At 44.6% G+C, this 25336-nt stretch overlaps 1 protein-coding gene across 1 annotated transcript in view; it reads left to right on the forward strand.

Moving 5' to 3' along the window:
* The first annotated feature begins 806 nt into the window (after positions 1-806).
* LOC109868813 (laminin subunit gamma-3-like) overlaps positions 807-25336 on the forward strand; it is a 103160-nt gene continuing 78630 nt past the window's right edge. Inside the window, exons 1-2 of the mRNA XM_031802655.1 lie at positions 807-1367; positions 9635-9939. Of these exons, the coding sequence (XP_031658515.1) occupies positions 992-1367; positions 9635-9939 (681 nt within the window). The 5' untranslated portion in view covers positions 807-991. The remainder of the gene's footprint in view (positions 1368-9634; positions 9940-25336) is intronic.

Here is a 25336-nt window from a genome sequence, read left to right on the forward strand (position 1 = left end):
CTACCTACCTACCACAGGAGGTTGGTGGCATCCTTAATTGGGGAGAACAGGCTTTTGGTAATGGCTGAACCGGAATTATTGTAATGGTATCAAATACATCATACACACTCTATCAGAGATACCATAAGCCTCAAGCAACGTTCACAGGTTCTCTAGTCATCCCGTCTGTCTCCTATATTCCCTTCTTGCTGCCAGGTAGATGATAGGTTCTGAATCCGTTCAGCACCTGTAGTTATTCTGAAGAGTCTTACTGAAGTCAGCAATCCCCACTGTGATACTAACGCAAGTATCACCATAATCATCATACAGTATATTGCATTTCGTCATAAGTGGTAAAGACCCTATGAGTTCATACACTCTCCAGTATAATGCAGATTGTGCAATGGAACGGTTTTAACAGTCTCTGTATTGGCCCCTGTATTATTCAAATGGTTCATTTCAATGCTACTAGCATAGTGTTCTACCACTTGGGTAGTGTTCAGTTAGGGGGGAAATGTTTTGAAATTGAGTGAAACAGGGAGGTGGTGCATAAATTTGCCCAGCACAGATTTATGTTCTCTTGCCATGGTGTGCCCTAATGAACATGACCATGGTTTTACTGTGAATCCGCGTCATTGCATTGCACTGGGGACATTAGTACTTGCTGTGGCCAGCAGGAGGGGGAGTGTACATGCCCCCACTTCCCTCTCATTCCTACCCCCTCTGTCTGTCTGTCCCTCCCTCCCATGTCTCTCTCCTCCTATCCCTGGTGAGAGGGGTTCACCCAGTAACTTCACTTAGTTCACAGAGGGGGAACACATGTTGGAGAAGAAAGGGACAAGGAAAGAGAGAGGGACAGAGAGAAAGAGAGAGGGACAAGGAAAGAGAGAGGGACAGAGAGAAAGAGAGGGAAAAAACAGGAAAATAGACTTCTCTGAGACATCTGCGGGATTACTCTAATAGTGTGTTTGGGTGTGTGTGTGTGTGAGTCTGTATGTGACTTTTCCTGGACATGGATACCCCACTGACCACCCCACTCCTCCTCACCCTCCTCCTCCACTCCCTCTCCCTCATTCATGGGGCCATGGACTCCTGCTACGATGACAAGGAGGGTGTCCCAAGCCGCTGCATGCCCAAGTTTGAGAACGCAGCCTTCAACCGCACGGTCATGGCCTCTAACGTGTGCGGTTCGCCCCCGGAGGACTACTGCATGCAGACGGGCTCGACGCGGTCCTGCCACCACTGTAGAGTGTCGGACCCGGGCCTCAGCCACAATGCCAGCCTGCTGACGGACTTCCACACGGATGAGGAACCCACCTGGTGGCAGAGCCAGTCCATGTTCTACGGAGTCCAGCACCCTAACTCTGTAAACCTCACCCTGCACCTCAGTAAGACCGAAACTCTCTTTATGTCTCACCCTGCACATCTGTAAAAAGTACAAAATTGTTCACAATTAGTTGAGTTTGAAGAGTCCTGGTCCAGGTCTAACTATACAAGCTCACCTGCATGCACCTGGATAAAATTGAAGCTTAAGCTCTCCCTTCTCATAAGCTTCCATAGGCTTCCATAGGCTTCCATAGGCTTCCATTTGTACCCCGAGGTTGTGTTCATGTTAAGTTGTGATAGGTGAATCCTCAAGTGGTGTTATTATGTTCAATTATTTGTATTTCATGTCATAGGTTACACAGGCTACAGACTTGTCCTTTTGTTTAGTTCTGCCTTGAACATTAATATTTAACCTACACTTCTTTAAAATTACAAGGCACTGCAAAAACTCTTTGTTGAGTTCACCTGCCTATAGGCCATGCTACATCCATTACAACCCTGCATTGTCGCAGCATTTTAATAATTCACAGATTTGACGATGAAATGTTCAATGACAGAAAGAGAAAGAGACTTGACAATGAGGAGTTCAATTATGTAAAGTGACTTGACTATGAGAAGTTAAATGACAGAAAAAGATTTGACTATTACGTGCCAATCACCCTGAGAAAAAGTATCTAAAGCAGAACACGTCCCTCACAACCTCAGCATTCTGAATTCCTCCACTGATGACACACACTAGTCACTCAAAGCTTCTCTTCAGAAAACACCATCCTGCCCATCGCCCGTTGCCCCAGACATGGCTTAGTGTCACATTGTTGGAGTAATTGCAAGCATGTAGCCGTGAGGCTCAGAGTCTGTCTGGAAACCTTTCAAAGTGGTCCGGATGCATCCAGTAGAGTAGATCACATTCAATAGAGCACATCTAACTCATATTTAAGGTGTTGGCCTAAACGGAAGGGAGGACAATAGATAGTATACTAGTAAAGGCAGTGTACCGTCTAGCCATACTTCCCACAGGTGTGATTACAACCTCTGAGGGTTTAGAGCTTGACTTAGTCACCCCATACAAGTACTTGGGAGTATGGCTAGACGGTACACTGTCCTACTCTCAGCACATATCAAAGCTGCAGGCTAAAATTAAATCTAGACTTGGTTTCATATATCATAATCGCTCCTCTTTCAACCCAGCTACCAAGCTACCATGATTAAGATTACGGAGACATATTTATAAATTGGCAGGTAAGGGTGCTCTCGAGCGGCTAGATGTTCTTTACCATTCGGCCATCAGATTTGCCACCAATGCTCCTTATAGGACCCATCACTGCACTCTATACTCCTCTGTAAACGGGTCATCTCTGTATACCCGTCGCAAGACCCACTGGTTGATGGTTATTTATAAAACCCTCTTAGGCCTCACTCCCCCCTATCTGAGAAATCTATTGCAGCCCTCATCCTCCACATACAACACCCGTTCTGCCAGTCACATTCTGTTAAAGGTCCCCGAAGCACACACATCCCTGGATCGCTCCTCTTTTCAGTTCGCTGCAGCTAGCGAATGGAACGAGCTGCAACAAACACTCAAACTGGACAGTTTTATCTCAATCTCTTCATTCAAAGTCTCAATCATGGACACACTTACTGACAGTTATGGCTGCTTTGTGTGATGTATTGTTGTCTCTACCTTCTTGCCCTTTCTGCTGTTGTCTGTGCCCAATAATGTTTGTACCATGTTTTGTGCTGCTACCATGTTGTGGTCATGTTGTGTTGCTACCATGCTGTGTTGTCATGTGTTGCTGCCTTGCTATGTTGTTGTCTTAGGTCTCTCTTTATGTAGTGTTATGTTGTCTGACTTGTCGTGATGTGTGTTTAGTCCTATATTTTTTTTTCTTTTCATTTTTTTATTCCAGCCCCCGTCCCCGCAAGAACAAATACAAATCTGACTTGCCTAATTAAATAAAGGTTAAATACATAGAAAAAATAAAAAGAAGAAAATAAGTATACTACAGTACTACAGTACCTAATCCACTTCCAGGAGAGCAGAGAAGGAGGAAGGAGAAGAAGTATACTACAGTACTACAGTACCTAATCCACTTCCAGGAGAGCAGAGAAGGAGGAAGGAGAAGAAGTATACTACAGTACTACAGTACCTAATCCACTTCCAGGAGAGCAGAGAAGGAGGAAGGAGAAGAAGTATACTACAGTACTACAGTACCTAATCCACTTCCAGGAGAGCAGAGAAGGAGGAAGGACAAGAAGTATACTACAGTACTACAGTACCTAATCCACTTCCAGGAGAGCAGAGAAGGAGGAAGGAGAAGAAGTATACTACAGTACTACAGTACCTAATCCACTTCCAGGAGAGCAGAGAAGGAGGAAGGAGAAGAAGTATACTACAGTACTACAGTACCTAATCCACTTCCAGGAGAGCAGAGAAGGAGGAAGGAGAAGAAGTATACTACAGTACTACAGTACCTAATCCACTTCCAGGAGAGCAGAGAAGGAGGAAGGAGAAGAAGATAGAAAGATGCCATTTCTACCACTACCACAGTCAGGCTACAGAACAGGCCTTTTATTACTTATGGTTCAACCATGTGATGGCATAATATCAACTAATGCCATCCATGACATACAGTACATGACAACCACTGTGGCCACATAACCTTAGAATTGTTCTGATTTCTCAAAGTGACTTAAAACTGAGATCATCGCTAGGCGAAACAGCGCCACTGGCTACCGCAGACGCATTTCGTATTTGTTTTAAGGAAATCAGCATCCAGGACTGTGGTAAAGATGATACAGTCCTAGTGCACACTCTGCATGGTGTGCAATGATGTCAGATGGAAACTGTTGGTTGTTTGCAAACGGATGTGACAGTTTCACCACCATGGAGCCCACTTTTAAGTCCTGCTAAATAAGTGGGAGTAGGATTTCAAGTAGGATGACATTAGGCCAAAATCAATGATGTTGTTAAATATTAATTGGGACAGAGATTATACATCAATCAATCATGTCAGAGTCCATTGTGACTGTAGAGGAAGCAAATGACTATGACCCTTACCTTTCTCCCTCAAGATCTCTAAGGCTACCTCCCAAATGACACCCTTTATAGTGCACTACTTTTAACCAGACCCATAGGGCTCCCGTCAGAAGAAGTGCACCATACAGGGAATAGGGTGCCGTTTGGGATGTAGCCCTTCAGTACACCCACTTTATAAAAACTAGCTTTTCCTCCTATTCATCTTGTGTGTGTGTGACATGTGTGTGCAGAGTGAGCTCACATACATCAGTCAAACAGGATGGAGCCAGCTGAGAGCCTAGTCAGGGAATTCTTTCTTCTGACAACTCTGAGTATAACCAACTTCCGCTCTATTGTAGGTGTAACAAAAATTCCAACCTGAGAAAAAAAAAGGTTTCGCTTCAAAAGAGAGAGAAAACGATGACAGGTCTTTGAAATGTCATAGTGTATGACTGACTGTCTGTGGAAGAAAGAAGTGTTTAAATCATAAGGTCTTGGAGCAGGAAACTCGTCTGTCTGTCTGCAGATATTGATTTTTACTAGGAGGAAGGAGGAGAGCAGTGCTCTATGGCTTTGTTGGTCATAATCTCTGGTTACTTCTCAGAGAGAAGAGAGGCTGGGGAATGTCTGGTGATGTGTTATTCGAACACACCAGTCCTTGGTCTAGTAGACCTTAGTCCAGGAAGACCATACTACCTTACACTGTATGGTCACATTGTTCAGTCTTTAGCCTCTGGGTACTCTGTCTCTTTCTCTTCAGAGTTATTCTGAGAGTAACCTCCGCCTGGACTGGAGAGAGGTTTCTGTTGTTTTTGTAACAACTGAAAGACGTTTTATTCAAGTCAACATCCCCCATCCTGTGTCTCTCACAGAACCAGGGTCACAGTGTTTCTTCTTCCTCCATATTGAATACAACCTGACCGTGTCCCATCTGTGTTCCACTAGGGGGGCCTGCCTGGGCTGCCCTTCTGTCTGTTTTCCTTTGGCTCTCCAAACAAAACAAGACCCCTCCGTCTCCGAGGGGGTCGCTGGGACGATAAACACAGAGAAACACACCAGCAGGACACAGAGACACACAGTTCAGCCAGGTCCGAAATGTGTCTGTGCAGAGGTAGGGGGGAGATGAAGGAGGAGGGGGAGTAAACAAAACATGATGAGGAAGAAGAAAAAAAGATGAGCGCTGGGAGGTCTGGTGGTATGTAATTGGGGTCAGTTTGTTCCCAAGACACACACACACACACACACACACAGCTTTTTGTCTGCAGCTGGTTTTCATTGATTGATGCTAAAAGAAAAACATTTCCTCTCTCAGATGTAAGAGAAGGATAAGAGCCTCCCATAGTTGGCACAGTAACACACTCACAGACTGACTCGACATTCAACACACTCACAGACTAGCTCAACATACTCACAGACTGACTCGACACACTCAACACACTCACAGACTGATTCAACACACTCACAGACTGATTCAACACACTCACAGACTGGCTCAACACACTCACAGACTGATGCAACACACTCACAGACTGGCTCAACACACTCACAGACTGGCTCAACACACTCACAGACTGATGCAACACACTCACAGAGTGACTCAACACACTCACAGAGTGACTCAACACACTCACAGACTGGCTCAACACACTCACAGAGTGAATCAACACACTCAGAGACTGACTCAACACACTCAGAGACTTGACTCAACATACTCACAGACTGACTCAACACGCTCACAGACTGGCTCAACACACTCACATACTGACTCAACACGCTCACAGACTGAATCAACACACTCAGAGACTGACTCAACACACTCACAGACTGGCTCAACACACTCACAGACTGGCTCTAATGACCTTTGCTGAAGGAACAATGCAGTGCAGAGGGAAAACTACTGAACATACACAACAGTCTACATACACAACAGTCTACATACACAACTGTCTACATACACAACTGTGAACACACTCTTACTACGGTTTACGGATACTGTACCTGGTTACAAGAGATTTCAATGCTAAAACAAATAGATAAAGCTAAAATGTTTCTGGGGCAGAATCACACAATGGCCATATACTGTCTGATCATCTGTGACCAAGACCTTACACTTTCTTTTTCAGGCACAGACAGTTCAGTGACGTCATTCCTGGTAATGGTAAAGATCATCTACAAAAAGAGAACTCTCCCCAAACTCTCAAACCGAATAGAGAAAATGAGCATCCTGTAAACATCCAGTGTAGCCTAGTAAATATTGAGTCTAGTGTGGTGATGTTGAGCTTAGTCTAGGTGTGGGCCAATCAGATCAGAGCCCAGGCGGGTGGGACACATGGCTGTATTATGAACAGGTGGGTTGGCTGGAAAGGGGTCAAAGGTCATTCATACTCAACACATTCATTATGATTCAGCTCCTCAGCTAAACTGTTTCACTTCTGCTCAGTTTGGAGAGTGAACACAGATTGAACATTGAACACAGAATAATTGTTCTATCATTTGATATTCCATGTTATTGGGATCCATAGGTAAATTGATCTCTAGGTAAATTGATCCATAGGTAAATGGATCCATAGCTAAATGGATCCGTAGGTAAATGGGCCAACTAGAGATACTGATAGAAATACTTGCAGAAAACACACATACTGCATGCACAATATACAGGCCCTTCTACTGACGGATGGACTAAGCAGACTCATCAGAGAAAAACACACCTCTCAATTAGACTGAACATCATCACAGGGGACACAAACACTCCTTTTCTCTTTTGTATCCGTTCCAGCTGGACTAAACTCACCTCATGCGGAGAGTAAATGAAACTTAAATGATTTGAGTGCTGCTTTGGGAGAGATAATGTTGCTGAGTTGGAAAAACAAGAGAGAATGTCTGGAAAGACAAGAGAGGGTGTCTCGAAACTAAAAAATAGGATGTCTGGAACGATGAGAGTAATGTGAAGATGTCTGATACCTTGGCAGACAGGAGTAGACAGATGTCATTAGGCTTCATATCAGTGTTGGGGGTATTCTACTTAAAGGGTTCAACTAAGGCCTAAGGGACAAGAGTCCTATATGTAGGGCCCTCTAGATAGTGTAGGGTGTAGGGTCTTGTTGTTGCCTACTAGGTCAACAAAGAGGAAATGAGATTGGCATAATGCTCAGTGGTATAGAAAATGGATGAACTACAAGAGGAAGCTAGTGTTCCTAACCAGTGTTTTGGATGCTCTGCTCTGTTTGGATGAGGGTGGTTGATGCTCAACATTAAATCAACTCCAATTCACACACATCCAGGTCAATAATCATACACCTTTACAGTTTACATATCAAGAAAAATGTGGGATGAAAACACGCACTAATTCTCAGCATCTTCTCAGGGTGGAGAGCCCATCAAGCAGCAGAGCAGCCACAAGTGGCCATGCAAGCATGTAGATTGTGCAATATGCAGAAATATAGTGCCTTCATGGTTTAATTGAACCCGGCTTGTGAGACTCCTTACTCCACTTAGTATGCAGCTCAAACAAAATGACAAAAAATGGCTGCTCACCCCAGTGCCTCAATTAGACAACACCAATTACAGCTAGAAGTTTCCAGAGCCTGCCAAATCCCCCTCAGACACCCCCACGAAGGAAATTCAGAGGAAATCTCGTCTTTGCCGGGGATCCACCAGACAGGGGTTGAATTTAGCTTTTCTCAGCTTTGGCTTTTTCCTTTTATAAGGAGTGTTTTAATGAAATAATGAAATAATTTAGTTGAGTTGAGAAGCATACAAAATCCCTGAGATAAAAGTGTGAGTCTTCATCCACCCGCCCGCTCTCTCTCTCTCTCTCTCTCTCTCTCTCTCTCTCTCTCTCTCTCTCTCTCTCTCTCTCTCTCTCTCTCTCTCTCTCTCTCTCTCTCTCTCTCTCTCTCTCTCTCTCTCTCTCTCTCTCTCTCTCTCTCTCTCTCTCTCTCTCTCTCTCTCTCTCTCTCTCTCTCTCTCTCTCTCTCTCTCTCTCTCTCTCTCTCTCTCTCATCCACAAACACACTCTCTCTCTCTATTCATGCCCCCCCTCTCTCTCTCTGTCTCTCTCATCCACAAACACACTCTCTCTCTCTCTATTCATGCCCCCCCTCTCTCTCTCTGTCTCTCTCATCCACAAACACACTCTCTCTCTATCCCTCCGTCTCCATCTGTTTATCTATTTATCCCTTTATCTCCTCCTCTCCAGCCTGATAGATGTTTAATAAGGCACTAGAGGTACATCAACAAATCAATGACATCTTTAATTCCATGGCATGCACAGTCCCCACTTGAAGGCGTTGGATGTTATGATTGTTTGTTTGTTTATTGGTTGGTTGGTTTACCTTTGAGGCCCACCGTTGTGTGCTCAGCATACCCACTAATCAGGGCCCTTGCTGAGGTGTGTGCCTTCTTGCCTGTCTGGAAACCATGCCGCCGTTCAGATGTGAGGTTTTGCTAAATCGGTCCCACAGGAAGCCCCTGAATGCTCTGCGATGTTGTCTGGCTGTTTGCTTTCCAAAGGCTTAAGTTGCTTAATGTTATTAGTGTAGCTATCAAAACAGACATGTATGTTTGGCTGACCCATGGTTCATGGCTGGTCTCATACCAGTGCATGTAATGAGAGATTAGAGGAGATTTGTATATTTCTGGGAAAATAAGCTGATCCCCCATTGTTGTTGTTCATCTAACCAACTGATGAGATGATTCATGTTGTATAGGTTACCCACTTCTTTCCAACCTCTCCCATTGTAGCAGTAGACTACTAGATTACTAGACCACCAGGCCACCAGGTTACTAGACCACCAGGCTACTAGGTTACTAGACCACCAGGTCACCAGGCTACTAGACCACCAGACCAACAGGCTACTAGACCACCAGGCTACTAGGCTACAAGACCACCAGGCTACTAGGCTACAAGACCACCAGGCTACTAGGCTACAAGACCACCAGGCTACTAGGCTACGAGACCACCAGGCTACTAGGCTACGAGACCACCAGGCTACTAGGCTACGAGACCACCAGGCTACTAGGCTACGAGACCACCAGGCTACTAGGCTACTAATACAGTTTTTTTTATACAGTTGCGCTTTCATTTTGTCCCTAGTTTAGAGATATACATATATTTATTGTTTTTCATCTGAAGGGCGTCACATAGACCTACACAAATTAGTGGTGTCCGACAGAAACCCTTGGGAATTGGGGGGCAATGCCCAATGTCACGTGACGATAGCTCACAGGCACATCCCCCCTACATAACGTTACTGTAGACCAATTCCTGCATCCCCTCCACACTATAGTAGACTGACTCCTGTATCTCCACAGGCAAAGCCTTTGAGATCACCTACGTGAGCCTCAAGTTCTACACCAGTCGACCGGAGAGCTTTGCCATCTACAAGCGAACAAGTGAGGATGGACCATGGATCCCCTACCAGTACTACAGCGCCTCCTGTACCAAGACCTATGGGAAGAACGACAAGGGATACATTCGCCCAGGGGACGATGAGAGGATGGCAGTCTGCAACGACGAGTTCAGTGACATCTCCCCTCTGACCGGGGGCAATGTGGCCTTCTCTACCCTGGAGGGACGACCCAGCGCATACAACTTTGACCAGAGCGCCGTGCTACAGGTGAGAGAGGGAGGGAGGGTGGGGTGAGGGTGTGTGTGTGCGTGTGTGTGTGCAGATTAGTGAAAATCCACTTCGACTGAGGATGACAGAAATTAGTGTAGGAGGAATATAACCATGATATATAGTATTCAATCTGACTCCATAATTTTAGAATGCTATAAGACCATAAATGAATCCACTCGGAATACTAAAAGTTGTTCTCAAGACAACTGTTATACAGCTATTAAGAAGCGAAGAGACAATGAGGCAATGAGTCCCAGAAATAAATTATTGAGTTAATTTTAGCTCAGAGATGCACATTTAGAGGCCAAGCATATACAGTACAGTACGCCATGTGTAGTATGAATAACATTTACCATTAGACCTTACATCAAAGAATAATTCAAGGAATATTACTCAGAAATATGAGGACTTCAGTACGTTTTTCTTGTTTTTCAGCCACTCCACAAATTCCTTGTTAACAAACTATAGTTTAGGCAAGTCGGTTAGAACATCTACTTTGTGCATGACAAGTAATTTTTCCAACAATTGTTTACAGACAGATTATTTCACTTATAATTCACTGCATCACAGTTCCAGTGAGTCAGAATTTTACATACACTAAGTTGACTGTGCCTTTAAACAGTTATGTCATGTCTTTAGAAGCTTCTGATAGGCTAATTGAAATAATTTGAGTCAATTGGAGGTTTACCTGTGGATGTATTTCAAGGCCTACCTTCAAACTCAGTGCCTCTTTGCTTGACATCATGGGAAAATCAAAGAAATCAGCTAAGACCTCCACAAGTCTGGTTCATCCTTGGGAGCAATTTCCAAATGCCTGAAGGTACCATGTTCATCGATACAAACAATAGCACGCAAGTATAAACACCATGGGACCACGCAGCCGTCATACTGCTCGGGAAGGAGACGTGTTCTGTCTCCTCAACACAAACGTACTTCGGTGCAAATTACCTTGTGAGGATGCGGGAGGAAACAGGTACAAAATGTTCTATATCCACAGTAAAACAAGTCCTATATCGACATAACCTGTTAGGCCGCTTCAAAACCGCCACAAAAAATCCAGACTACCATTTGCAACTGCAAATGGGGACAAGGATCGTACTTTTTGGAGAAATGTCCACTGGTCTGATGAAACAAAAATAGAACTGTTTGGCCATAATGACCATCGTTATGTTTGAAGGAAAAAGGGGGAGGCTTGCAAGCCGAAGAACACCATCCCAACCGTGAAGCATGGGGATGGCAGCATGGGGTGCATTGCTGCAGGAGGGACTGGTGCACTTCACAAAATAGATGGCATCATGAGGTAGGAAAAGTATGTGGATATATTGAAGCAACATCTCAAGACATCAGTCAGGAAGTTAATGCTTGGTCGCAAATGCGTCTTCCAAGTGGAAAATAACCCCAAGCATACTTCCAAATTTGTGGCAACATGGCTTAAGGACAACAAAGTCAAGGTAATGGAGAGGCCATCACAAAGTCCTCACCTCAATCCTATAGAAAATGTGTGGGCAGAACTGAAAAATCGTGTGCGAGCAAGGAGGCCTACAAACCTGACTCAGCTACACCAGCTCTGTCAGGCGGAATGGGCCAAAATTCACCCAACTTATTGTGGGAAGCTTGTGGAAGGCTACCAGAAATGTTTGACCCAAGTTAAACAATTTAAAGGCAATGCTACCAAATACTAATTGAGTGTATGTAAACGTCTGACCCACTGGGAGTGTGATGATAGATATAAAAGCTGAAATAAATCATTCTCTCTACTATTATTCTGACATTTCACATTCTTAAAATAAAGTGGTGATCCTAACTGACATAAGACAGGGCATTTTTATTCCGATTAAATGTCAGGAATTGTGAAAAACTGAGTTTAACCTCTCTTGGAATTGTGAAAAACTGAGTTTAACCTCTCTTGGGTAGGGGGCAGTATTTTCACGTCCGGATGAAAAGCGTGCCCAAATTAAACTGCCTGTTTCTCAGGCCCAGAAGCTAGGATATGCATATAATTGGTAGATTTAGATAGAAAACTGTTAAAATGATGTCTGTTCATTGAGAGGAGCTGTTCATTGAGAGCGTTGGCATCGAGGGGTGAATCAAGTGGGACCGTGTCCAGGCCAAACTGGGTAATGACACCTCGGTCCAGGAAGCTCTCGTTGGTGACCCGAATTGATGACAGCAGACAAAGGAAAAACCTGGCTGTGCCACAAAATGCTGCCTTCAAGCAGGGGTCTGGCGGAAAATGGGCAGGCGATTTGGCTCAACAGTATATATCCCCCACTACTGCCGAGCCCCCTCTTTTGCGGGACGCAGGGAACAAGTGGAGACAAAGTGACCAACCTGGCCACAGTATAGGCAGCTCCTAGCGCAGATTCGTCATTGCCTCTCCTCTCGAGAGGGTCGGGCCCAGCCGAGCTGCATGGGTTCAGGATCTGGACGAGCCTGCGGATGGGATGCAGTAGGAGAAGTAGGAAAAGGCACTGAAGCAGATGTTATTCGACATGCAACACTACCTACCCTCTCCCTCTGACACACACGGAGACAGTTGTCGATGCAGATAGCGAGAGAGTCCATCAGGCTCATCCCTGGACACCAACTCGTCCTTGAGGGTCTCAGTGAGCGCGTTCCGGAATGCTCCCTGAAGGGCCTCCTCATTCCAACCGCTCTCAGCAGCGAGGGTGCAAAACTCACATGCCATCTCAGCAACACTATGGGGGCCTTTACGGATGGACAGGAGTCGTTTAGCGGCATCCTTACCTCAGACCGGGTGGTCGAAGACTTTCTTCATCTCCTCCGTGAATCTGGAGTAGGAGAAGCAGGTGGGGGACTGTCTCTCCCACACCGTCGTGGCCCAGGAAAGCGCTGCTCCATGGAGGCAGCCAATCAGAAAGGAAATCTTGGCCCGTTTACTAGCATAAGAGTAGGGCTGTTGCTCAAATACTAGTGAACATTGCACGAAAAGTGCTCTGCTAGCTCTGAGGATGCCATCGTAATGCTCAGGAGTTGTAACAAATGGCTCCCGGAGTGGAGGAGAAGGACTTGGAACTGGTTGTGAGCTCTGTGCGAAGGGTCGGCAGTGTAGGTCAGACAGGCTCTGTGAAAACTCCTTGATGTGTTCCAGAAGGGTCTACAGGGCTTGGTCATGTTGCTCGAGCTGGGCGCCTTGGCCGGCGAGGGTTTGGTGGAGAGTAGTAGAGTCTGCTGGGTTCATCTCTTTTTCCAGATTATACTGTTACGCTGAGTGGAACAGGGGAACCCAAGAGCAGACTCAGACAAGGAGACTGGGATGAAGTAACCATGGTATTTATTGGAACACAGCGGGAGATGGAGTGCAGGTCAGGGGAAGCTCGGGCTGGAAACCAGGTGCGGAGGCTGAGGCCTGGAGCGAGAGGGGTTGAGACAGGTCCGGAGGGGAATCCAAGGGAGTAGTAGAGTGGGGAATCCAGGACAGAGTAGCAGGATGACGAGACGTGGGACTGGAGACAGGGACCAGAGTCATAGCGAGCAGAACTGTACTGGTGAGGAAAACAGTGTCAGGCAAAGAAAACAGGCACAACAGGATAACAGGATCTGAATAGTAACAAACGGCTAGAAACGTAGACTGACTGAGCAAAGATTACGATCTGGCAGCGTGTGGTGGCAGGGCTGAGTATTTGTAGACGTTTTGATTATGGAACAGGTTGCAGCTCTTGGGGATCTGCTCTGACTCCAACACGCTCTGTCTCCGCCCACACAATCACACACACACGTAGAGAGAGAGGGAGAGGGAAAGAGTACTTGGGGAGTGGCGGCAGGTCAAGGAGCCACAGGATGAGCAGTAGAGGGCGTTGCAGGAGCAGATGTGACACTTTATTCTTCCCAGAGCATAATGTCCGAAAATATGTCAGCACTCCTGACAAGTTTCCTTTAAGTGTCCGTCCCTCCTTCCCAGCTCCCAGACATAACTACTGCTGCGCACACATAACAAACACACACACTTCAAATGTTGACAACAACCACCGTAAGTAAGATAAACCCGGATTCCACCCACATGCTCTCTCTCTCACTTTATTTTGGTCTGTCCACATATGGACAGCAGTGTTACACCTCCCTTTGCATGAGGGGGGCCAAGGGCTGGTGGACATTAGATCCAGACTGAGAGCTTTCCTGTCTACAAGCTGCACAAAGGCTTCTGGATCAGTAGGGCTTGTGCTGGAGAGACACTGCATTGACTGTTCTGAGGAGAGCAGGCAACCTTGGGTACGATAGGTTACTGTTGGATCAGTCATTACTCTGTTCTCCCACGCTGTGCTTTAGTAGTGGAAAAAGCTGTTGACAGAGACGTTTCATGGATAACATGGATAATGGAGGAGCCACTGTTTCACAACCCAGCTTGCAGGCCAGGCTTGTGAGAGCAGGGTTCACTGAGGTGGGTGATCTGGAAGAAGAGGCAGGGTGGAAATCTGCCAGCGACTGACATGGAGGCTTCCTTCATAAAGTCAACCAGGCTGCTGTAGCAGGTAGTGGAGGGGGTCCATGCTGTACTACCAGGCTCATTCAGAGAGCTGCTAGGGAGTAGGCAGAGACTGACCTATCGCCTTTCACCATTGCCTCTGCAGGGGAACACCAAGAGTGTAGCTGGAGGCAAAAATCGCTACAAACAGATACATGTCACTCCTTGATCCATCATTGGGTGTCTGTTCTGTGGGGAGGAGTTGACAGTGAAGCACCTGGTTTTTTTCCATGTTCCAGGCTGGTAAGGGTTGTTTTCTGTCCTGAGTGGGTGGTGTTCAGGCCTTTGGTTGGGACCGACTCTGATTGCTTATATTTGTCCTATTTCAGACATGCACAAGTGTGTAAATTATACACAGGCGTGACTTGGAAATGTGTTTTTTGCATGCCTCACTCTGCATGAGACAATCGGAGAGTGGGGTCACAGCCAGGGTCAGCCATTATGAACGGTGCCCTTGGACAATAAGGGTTAACTGCCTTGCTCAAGGGCACATCTACAGACATTTCACTTTGTCAGCTCGGAGATTCAAACCAACAACCTTTCGGTTACAGGCCCAATGCCCAACCGCTAGGTTACCTTCCACCGGAACCGTCTGAGGGACTTTGTAGGGGTGTGGACATTTATTTTTTATTTTTTATTTTACCTTTATTTAACCAGGTAGGCAAGTTGAGAACAAGTTCTCATTTACAATTGCGACCTGGCCAAGATAAAGCAAAGCAGTTCGACAGATAAAACGACACAGAGTTACACATGGAGTAAAAACAAACATACAGTCAATAATGCAGTATAAACAAGTCTATATACAATGTGAGCAAATGAGGTGAGAAGGGAGGTAAAGGCAAAAAAGGCCATGATGGCAAAGTAAATACAATATAGCAAGTAAAATACTGGAATGGTAGTTTTGCAATGGAAGAATGTGCAAAGTAGAAATAAAAAAATAATGGGGTGCAAAGGAGCAAAATAAATAAATAAATTAAAATTAAATACAGTTGGGAAAGAGGTAGTTGTTTGGGCTAAATTATAGGTGGGCTATGTACAGGTGCAGTAATCTGTGAGCTGCTCTGACAGTTGGTGCTTAAAGCTAGTGAGGGAGATAAGTGTTTCCAGTTTCAGAGATTTTTGTAGTTCGTTCCAGTCATTGGCAGCAGAGAACTGGAAGGAGAGGCGGCCAAAGAAAGAATTGGTTTTGGGGGTGACTAGAGAGATATACCTGCTGGAGCGTGTGCTACATGTGGGAGATGCTATGGTGACCAGCGAGCTGAGATAAGGGGGGACTTTACCTAGCAGGGTCTTGTAGATGACATGGAGCCAGTGGGTTTGGCGACGAGTATGAAGCGAGGGCCAGCCAACGAGAGCGTACAGGTCGCAATGGTGGGTAGTATATGGGGCTTTGGTGATAAAACGGATTGCACTGTGATAGACTGCATCCAATTTGTTGAGTAAGGTATTGGAGGCTATTTTGTAAATGACATCGCCAAAGTCGAGGATTGGTAGGATGGTCAGTTTTACAAGGGTATGTTTGGCAGCATGAGTGAAGGATGCTTTGTTGCGAAATAGGAAGCCAATTCTAGATTTAACTTTGGATTGGAGATGTTTGATATGGGTCTGGAAGGAGAGTTTACAGTCTAACCAGACACCTAAGTATTTGTAGTTGTCCACGTATTCTAAGTCAGAGCCGTCCAGAGTAGTGATGTTGGACAGGCGGGTAGGTGCAGGTAGCGATCGGTTGAAGAGCATGCATTTAGTTTTACTTGTATTTAAGAGCAATTGGAGGCCACGGAAGGAGAGTTGTATGGCATTGAAGCTTGCCTGGAGGGTTGTTAACACAGTGTCCAAAGAAGGGCCGGAAGTATACAGAATGGTGTCGTCTGCGTAGAGGTGGATCAGGGACTCACCAGCAGCAAGAGCGACCTCATTGATGTATACAGAGAAGAGAGTCGGTCCAAGAATTGAACCCTGTGGCACCCCCATAGAGACTGCCAGAGGTCCGGACAGTAGACCCTCCGATTTGACACACTGAACTCTATCAGAGAAGTAGTTGGTGAACCAGGCGAGGCAATCATTTGAGAAACCAAGGCTGTTGAGTCTGCCGATGAGGATATGGTGATTGACAGAGTCGAAAGCCTTGGCCAGATCAATGAATACGGCTGCACAGTAATGTTTCTTATCGATGGCGGTTCTATGTACAGTGGACAAGGAGGGGGGCTTGGTTCTAACTTTCTAATCTGTTAAAATGAATTGAAGTTTGTACTTTTAATTATGTAACTATTAGGCCAATAAAGGTACTGTATTTTTTTATGGGAGTACTACGGAAATAATGCTGTTTAAGGTGTCACAGAGATCATCCATTTGCGTCACAATCATACATATCATTATTAACAACAGAACAGGTCATGTCCTTATTAGAAGGATTATAAACAAGTCATTAGTCATATTTATTCATTCCTGCCGTATTCATTGTTTACAACATTGTGTGTGTGTGCAAAACAAGTTAAATAGATCATAAACAAAAGTGAAATAAACATTGAAAACAGAACAGTAAACATTACAATCACAATACAAAAATACATATTATGGCTGTGTACAGTGTTGTAACGATGTCTCTTTCTCTCTCTATCTCTCTTTCTAACACACACACACACACACACACACAGAACTATACAGAGAACCACACACACACACACACACACACAGAACCATACAGAGACCCACACACACACACACACACACACACACACACAGAACCATTCAGAGAACCACACACACACACACACAGAACCATACAGAGAAGCACACTCAGAACCACACACACACACACAGAACCATACAGAGAACCACACACAACCACACACACACACACACACAGAACCATACAGAGAACCACACACAGAACCACACACACACACACGTACACACACAGACACACTGGCTAACGTGTCTGTGCCTCTAGAACGGCAGCTGAAGAGGATTTCATGTTATATTTAGCTCCGATAAACATTGATGACGACTTAATAGCTTTATGATGATTTAGCACCAGGCTGTTGAGGGAGAAACAGGGAGAAAATGGACACAGTAAACTGTGACTAAAGATGAGGAAATAAAGCACCTGCCTTTTGGCTCTCTTCCCTTGACAACTGCAGAATGTGTGTGTGATTCTGCAACAGTTTGTTGGACATGCAGACAGTTTCATGCTCAATAAATAGCTAATAGATTTCAAAGCCTCTTCAGCTCAGTGAAAGGAGCCCATGAAGACTGTAATGCAGAAAAACAATAGAGAAGCATTATTCTATCAACTTACTGTAGGGTGTGACCTGGACTCTTGTACCTCCTTGTGGAGAGAGATTCTACAGATGGTGCAGGTGCGACATATGCCTGACAACCCCCAAGGCGGTACAGCACCCCCTCACTCACTTGCTCCAACACACACACACACACACACACACACACACACACACACACACACACACACACACACACACACACACACACACACATATATATATATTTGTAAGCATACACACACACATAAACACACACACCCTCTGGCCTTGAAGGGGTTCCTGTTTCCTTCTCTCATCTGCTCTAACACCTTTTAATATGTGACATCTTCCAAACCTAACAAAGAGAAGAAATAACCATTATTCCTCCAGAGTAGTCCTATTCAGAAAACAGACTGGAGACAGCGAAGAGAGACAGTAAGAGAAGAAGAGAGCCAGAAAGAGAGCCAGAGCCACAGACAGGCAGTGAAGGCCCATCAGCTAGCGAGGAGAGGAGAGGTACACTATAAATACAAAAATATGTGGACACCCCTTTATTCGGCTATTTCAGCCACACCCATTCCTGACAGGTGTTTGAAATCGAGCACACAGCCATGCAATCTCCATAGACAAACATTGGAAGTAGAATGTTCCATACTGAAGAGCTCAGTGACTTTCAACGTGGCACTGTCATAGGATGCCACCTTTCCAACAAGTAAAAATCATCTGTCCTTGGTTTCAACACTCACTACTGAATTCCAAACTTTCTCTGCAACGTCAGCACAAGAACTGTCCGTTCAGGAGATTCATGAAATGGGTTTCCATGGCCGAGCAGCCGCTCACAAGTCTAAGATCACTATGCGCAATGCCAAGTGTCGGCTGGAGTTGTGTAAAGCCATTGGACTCTGGAGCAGTGGAAACACGTTCTCTGGAGTGATGAATCACACTTCACCATCTGGCAGTCCTACGGATTAATCTGGGTTTGGCAGATGCCAGGAGAAGTTTTTCCTAGCCACTGTGCTTCTACACCTGCATTGCTTGCTGTTTGGGGTTATAGGCTGGGTTTCTGTACAGCACTTTGAGATATCAGCAGATGTAAGAAGGGCTATATAAATACATTTGATTGGATTTGAATGCTACCTGCCCCAATGCATTGTGCCAACTATAAAGTTAGGTGGAGGAGGTATAATGGTCTGGGGCTGTTTTTCATGGTTCAGGGTAGGCCCCTTAGTTCCAGTGGAACCAGAGCCCTGACCTAAACCCCATCGAACACCTTTGGGACGAATTGAAATGCAGACTGCGAGCCAGGGATAATCGCCCAACATCAGTGCCCGACCTCACTAATGCTCTTGTGGCTGATTGGAAGCAAGTTCCCATAGCAATGTTCCAACATCTAGGAGAAAGCTTTCCTGGAAGAGTGGAGGTTGTTATAGCAGCAACGGGGGGACCAACTCCATATTAATGTCCATCATTTTGGAATGAGATATTCGACTAGCAGGTGTCCACATACTCTTGGTCATGTATTGTAAGTAGAGTAGAGGAGAAGAAAAAATAAGAGAAGAGTAGAGAGGAGAGGGGGGAGAATAGTAAATTAACTAGAATATTGTATTATGTTTGGTGTTACTGAGGGGTAGGAGCCTTGTGTGGGGAGGCAGTGGTGGAGAGAAGGATGGGATATGGAGGTGAGAACATGAATTTTAAAGAGGGAATCTGCACAGAGGGATGGATTTGGGCTCCTCACCTGAGAGAGAAGGAGACGAGGACTTCTGACTTCTTCTGTTCTGTTATGTCTAGGGAGAAAGAAAGAAAGAGAAAGGCTAGGATTTCTGTGGCTTAGTAATAACCACTTAACTCACAGGCAAAAAAAAAGCTTTCCGGTAGGTTCCTTCGTTCAACAACCAAGACCATCTTCCCCACCCCTCATTCCACCTTCCTCAGTACTACCCAGTATTATTATATTCTCTTCTTCTCTTTTGGTAACAGGGAGGCTGTGTTGCTGTTAAGAAGCAGACAGAGTTGTATTGTTTTGATTCATCCAGGTTGCATACCAAATGGCACCCTATTCCCTATATCAAAAGCAAAAATAGTGCACTAAAAAGGGTATAGGGTGCCATTTGGGATGCATCCTACTGTACACTCAGCATCAGCCCAGTGCTATTTCTGTCTCTGCTATCCCATCCCAACAGGGCTGAGGCTCTGCTACAGTAATGTCTCCTTTTGTTTGGTCCATCTCTCTTTTCTCCCAATTGAATTGTCTTGTAATCTGTCAAAATAGGATGTTGTTTGTTTTACGTTTATCGCCTGCTACATAATAGGGTTTGAATTTCATTATTGTGACTGCTAACTGGAAATTGAATTTTCTTCACAGGAGGGGGTGATAAAATGCAGTGTCATTGTGTGTTGCTGGGGGGGAGGATTGTTTGTGAACAGTAAGGAAGGGATTTACAGTAGGATATTTAGTTTTATAGTTGTATTACTTATCCTTTAAGGCACAATTACTAATACTGAGATAATGGGATAATTACTGTAGTTTGTTGCCCAAAGGCTATGAATGGCCATGGACATGTTAATTAATTCAGTAATTCAAAAAACATAGTCTACTCCTTGTATTACTGTACCTTCTCTCATGACTTAAATACCATTTAAGTAAGCCCAAATACATATCAGATGTGAGAATGGCAAGTTCATGAGTAAAGACAATAAAACAATTGTTAGCCCTGTGGGACAGACTGTGGCATGGCTGCCTGGTTGCCTGGCTGTTCAGTAAATAGATGCTGTAGTTACACTGAAGCCTGTGGCGTGCTCCTAATGGGCCTGTTGGTCATATTTCACTGTGGTTTGGATGTCATCGACCCCCTGATTATAAAGCAGAGAGAGATCAATATGGAGCAGGGATACACAGATAAGGTGGCAAATCTCTCAGCAAGCCTGCATATTATCTCTCTCTCTCTCTCTCTCTCTCTCTCTCTCTCTCTCTCTCTCTCTCTCTCTCTCTCTCTCTCTCTCTCTCTCTCTCTCTCTCTCTCTCTCTCTCTCTCTCTCTCTCTCTCTCTCTCTCTCTCTCTCTCTCTCTCTCTCTCTCTCTCTCTCTCTCTCTCTCTCTCTCTCTCTCTCTCTCTCTCTCTCTCTCTCTCTCTCTCTCTCTCTCTCTCTCTCTCTCCTTATTTTTCTCTCCCTCCTTTGTCTTGTCACTTATGCAAGAAGATGAGGAGTCCTATAATTGACTTTGATCTGTCCCCTCATCGGAATCAATGGCACTCATTCCTTTCATTACATTCAATTTTTTTCTCTCTGCTCTCTTTTTTCCCGAACCACTGAATCGTTCAGTACCAGTGAATGAAAAGGAAATTAATTAGATGTCATTTTCTTCTTGCGTTCATAGGTATTTTTTGTAACCTCTGGAGCATGGCTGACATGCCACATTGTCACAGGGATGAGCTGACCTTTAGCTAGCCCATGTATATAGCCAAGTTATTGTTACTCATCGTGCATTTATTATTACTTGTATTATTCATTGTTTTACTTTTCTATTATTTCTCTAATTTCTTTGTCTCTGTTGGTAAGTGAGCATTTCACTGAAAGTCTTCACCTGTTGTTTACGAAGCATGCGACGAATAACATTTTATTTGAAATTGCTGAGAGAGAGAGACAATCGAGAGGGAGGAAGGCTGCTCTGCTCTGGTCTACTTCACCTGCAGTCAGCGTGACGCAGAGTGGGCCTGCAGAGGCACCCGCAACCCACTGCCCAGGCCTCAGGCCTACTCTATGGTTAATTTTAATGGACTACTTCCACAGGGTAAGATGAGAGAAGAGGGACCAGGCCTAGCTGCTAAATTAACAGATCCCAGAACATTCAGGGCTCAGGGTTCACTGTAGTTCCTTTCTAACCCTATAATACATCCACCTATAATACATCCTCCTATAATACATCCACCTATAATACATCCTCCTATAATACATCCTCCTATAATACATCCTCCTATAATACATCCACCTATAATACATCATCCTATAATATATCGCCCTATAATACATCCTCCTATAATATATCCTGCTATAAAACATCCTCTTATAATATATCCTCCTATAATACATCCTCCTATTTTACATCCTCCTTCATTTGCTGTTCACTCCTATAGAAAAGAGAGAACAACACTGAGCCCAAAACCCTTCCTGGAAATGTCCCTACAACATTCCCACCTTTATTTTCAAAGCTTCAGCTTTTAAAGCTACCAATACTTAAGTTTGAGTAATTGAAATGGTGAAGTGTCATTTATGATAGCACTCAATAACATTGAATTGATATATAAAACATTTGGTCTATTACATTGTAATAACATTTAAAGAAGCCACGCATCTCCATAATATACAATGAATCCCTCCACACAAATATGTGCTTTTCTATTTCCAGAATCACCCAATGGTGGAAAATCCCCTTCACTCTTTCCTGAGGGAAAGCTAGAGAGTGGATCACTTCGAATTGAATTGGATTCATAAAATTGTGATAAAAAAAGGCTCTACTTATCATGTGCGTTTTTTAAGAGTAAATGGGTTGAGTGGGGGTTGGAGAAAGGTAAAACCATACTTACTCTCCACATTCAGAATGTCAACAGACCATACAATTATCTCTGTTGGTCTCTTGGGCACGTGGCAGCTAGTGAGGCCGTTTGCCTGCTGTAAAGCGTATACAGAGAGCTATAAATATTTCATAAGTCCTAAAATGGGAATCGCATTCTGTCTGCTTTATTAGCATTTTAATCCGTCTGTAGACTCGCCGCATGCTTTTCCTTTCCCTGCCTGATGGGCCCGCTCCCTGTATAAAGACTTCACAGCCATTATTCCCCACGTTTCTAAACCTCTCTACTCTCCATCTTAGGGATGCCATAGAGGAGAAATACTGAGAAAGGGGGTTGCTGACACACAATGGTTGTATGATAAATAGTTGAGGAACACTGGGCTAAGTGTACTGTGTTTTCTCTGTGTGTTCCCATAAATCGCCCCGAATTCCCCCAAAAACATTCAAAACAGGTCAGGTTTAATCGTGTTGTGTTTTCACATTGATTAGCATCAGCTTGCCTCGTGACAGCGCTCTCTGTTCTGCCATTAATCTACAGCGGTAAACATGTTTGCCTGATTCGTCATTACCAAACAAATTGTGTGGATTAAGAAACACTCACCTTGTAACAGAGTGTTTAGATGTTCTTCCTCTGAAGTAATGGCTGACTTCAAAGGGTGAGGCTGTTGTCAAGTTTGTAAAGCTCTTTTCCCCCTCCTTTTCAATATCCACACAGAAGATGAAAGCCACTCTATGAATTCAAATTTAATTTGTTCAGTCATCCATAAAACGTTTTCTCTCTATATATCCTCCCCCCCCCCCCTCTCTCTCCTTCTGTCTCCCTCCATCCCTCTCTCTCTCCTTCTGTCTCCCTCCCACTCTCTCTCTGTCTCTTTCACTCTGTCTCTCTCTCTTCCTATCTCGCTGCTCCCCTCTCGCTCTCACCTTCTCTCTCTCTCTCTTTCCCGGGTGAAGCTGGAAAGCAGTGTAGCAAATTGGAAGTACAGCATTGAATGACAATGAGAGACACTGAAGAAAAAAATACATATTGGGGGCAAAGAGAACTTAAGCAATCAAATGAAAAGTTATTAAGTTTGGATTGAGGCACACTGCTCTCTCCTGTCACTGTCTCCATCTGGTAGTCCTCCAAGTCAAATCAAATCAATTAGAATCAATCAAATCAAAAGTTATTACGTTTGGATTGAGGCACACTGCTCTCTCCTGTCACTGTCTCCATCTGGTAGTCCTCCAAGTCAAATCAAATCAATTAGAATCAATCAAATCAAAAGTTATTAAGTTTGGATTGAGGCACACTGCTCTCTCCTGTCACTGTCTCCATCTGGTAGTCCTCCAAGTCAAATCAAATCAATTAGAATCAATCAAATGAAAAGTTATTACGTTTGGATTGAGGCACACTGCTCTCTCCTGTCACTGTCTCCATCTGGTAGTCCTCCAAGTCAAATCAAATCCATTAGAATCAATCAAATCAAAGTTTATTTGTCATGTGCGCCAAATACAACAGGTGTAGACCTTACAGTGAAATGCTAACTTACAGGCTCTAACCAATAGTGCAAAAAAGGTATTAGGTGAACAATAGGTAAGTAAAGAAATAAAACAGTAAAAAGACAGGATATATACAGTAGCGAGGCTATAAAATAAGTGAGGCTACATACAGACACTGGTTAGTCAGGCTGATTGAGATAGTATGTACATGTAGATATGGTTAAAGTGACTATGCATATATGATGAGTAGCAGTAGCGTAAAAGAGGGTTTGGCGGGTGTGGGTGGCGGGACACAATGCACAATGTGCGGAAGCACTGGTTGATCGGCCCAATTTGGGTAGTATGTACATGGATGTGTAGTTAAAGTGACTATGCATATATGATGAACAGAGAGTAGCAGGGGGGGCACACAATGCAAATAGTCCTAGAAGCCTTTTTGTCCTAGACTTGGCACTACGGTACCGCCATGTGCAGGGCATAGCAGGATTGGTTCGTCGCAGCGCAGAGCAGGATTTCTTGTAAGCTTCCGGGTTAGAGTCCCGCACTTTGAAAGCGGCAGCTCTACCCTTTAGCTCAGTGCGAATGTTGCCTGTAATCGATAGCTTCTGGTTGGGGTATGTACGTACAGTCACTGTGGGGACGACGTCCTCGATACATTTATTGATAAAGCCAGTGAAAAACATGTTCCAGTCTGTGATAGCAAAACAGTCCTGTAGTTTAGCATCTGCTTCATCTGACCACTATTTTATAGACCGAGTCACTGGTGCTTCCTGCTTTAATTTTTGCTTGTAAGCAGGAATCAGGAGGATAGAGTTGTGGTCGGATTTGCCAAATGGAGGGCGAGGAAGAGCTTTGTACATGTCTCTGTGTGTGGAGTAAAGGTGATCTAGATTTGTTTTCCCTCTGGTTGCACATTTAACATGATGATAGAAATTTGGTAGAACTGATTTCAGTTTCCCTGCATTAAAGTCTCCGGCCACTAGGAGCGTCACCTCTGGGTGAGTGGTTTCCTGTTTGCTTATTTCCTTATACAGCTGACTGAATATGGTCTTAGTGCCAGCATCTGTCTGTGGTGGTAAATAAACAGCCACGAAAAGTATAGCTGAAAACCTTCTAGGCAAGTAGTGTGGCCTGCAATTTATCACAATATACTCTACTTCAGGCGAGCAAAATCTAGAGACTTTCTTAGATTTCGTGCATCAGCTGTTGTTTACAAATATGCACAGACAGCCCCCCCTCGTCTTACTGGAGTGTGCTGTTCTATCTTGCCGGTGCAGCGTATATTCCGCTAGCTGAATATCCATGTCGTCATTCAGCCACGATTCCGTGAAACATAGGATATTACAGTTTTTGATGCCCCGTTTGTAGGATTTTCGTGATCATACCTCGTCTAATTTATTGTCCAATGATTGCTGGCGAGTAGTATTGACGGTAAATGGCAGCTTTCCAACTCGCCTTCTCCGGGTCCTGACAAGGCATTTTGCTCTTTGTCCTCTGTACCTGCGTCGCTTCCTCTTTCAAATAACGGGGATGTCGGCCCTGTCGGGTGTTTGGAGAATGTCTTGTGCGTCCTCGTTGTATAAAACATCTTTGTCT

The sequence above is a fragment of the Oncorhynchus kisutch genome, linkage group LG23, assembly GCF_002021735.2.
Source record: "Oncorhynchus kisutch isolate 150728-3 linkage group LG23, Okis_V2, whole genome shotgun sequence".
In the NCBI taxonomy this organism is placed as follows: Eukaryota; Metazoa; Chordata; class Actinopteri; order Salmoniformes; family Salmonidae; genus Oncorhynchus; species Oncorhynchus kisutch.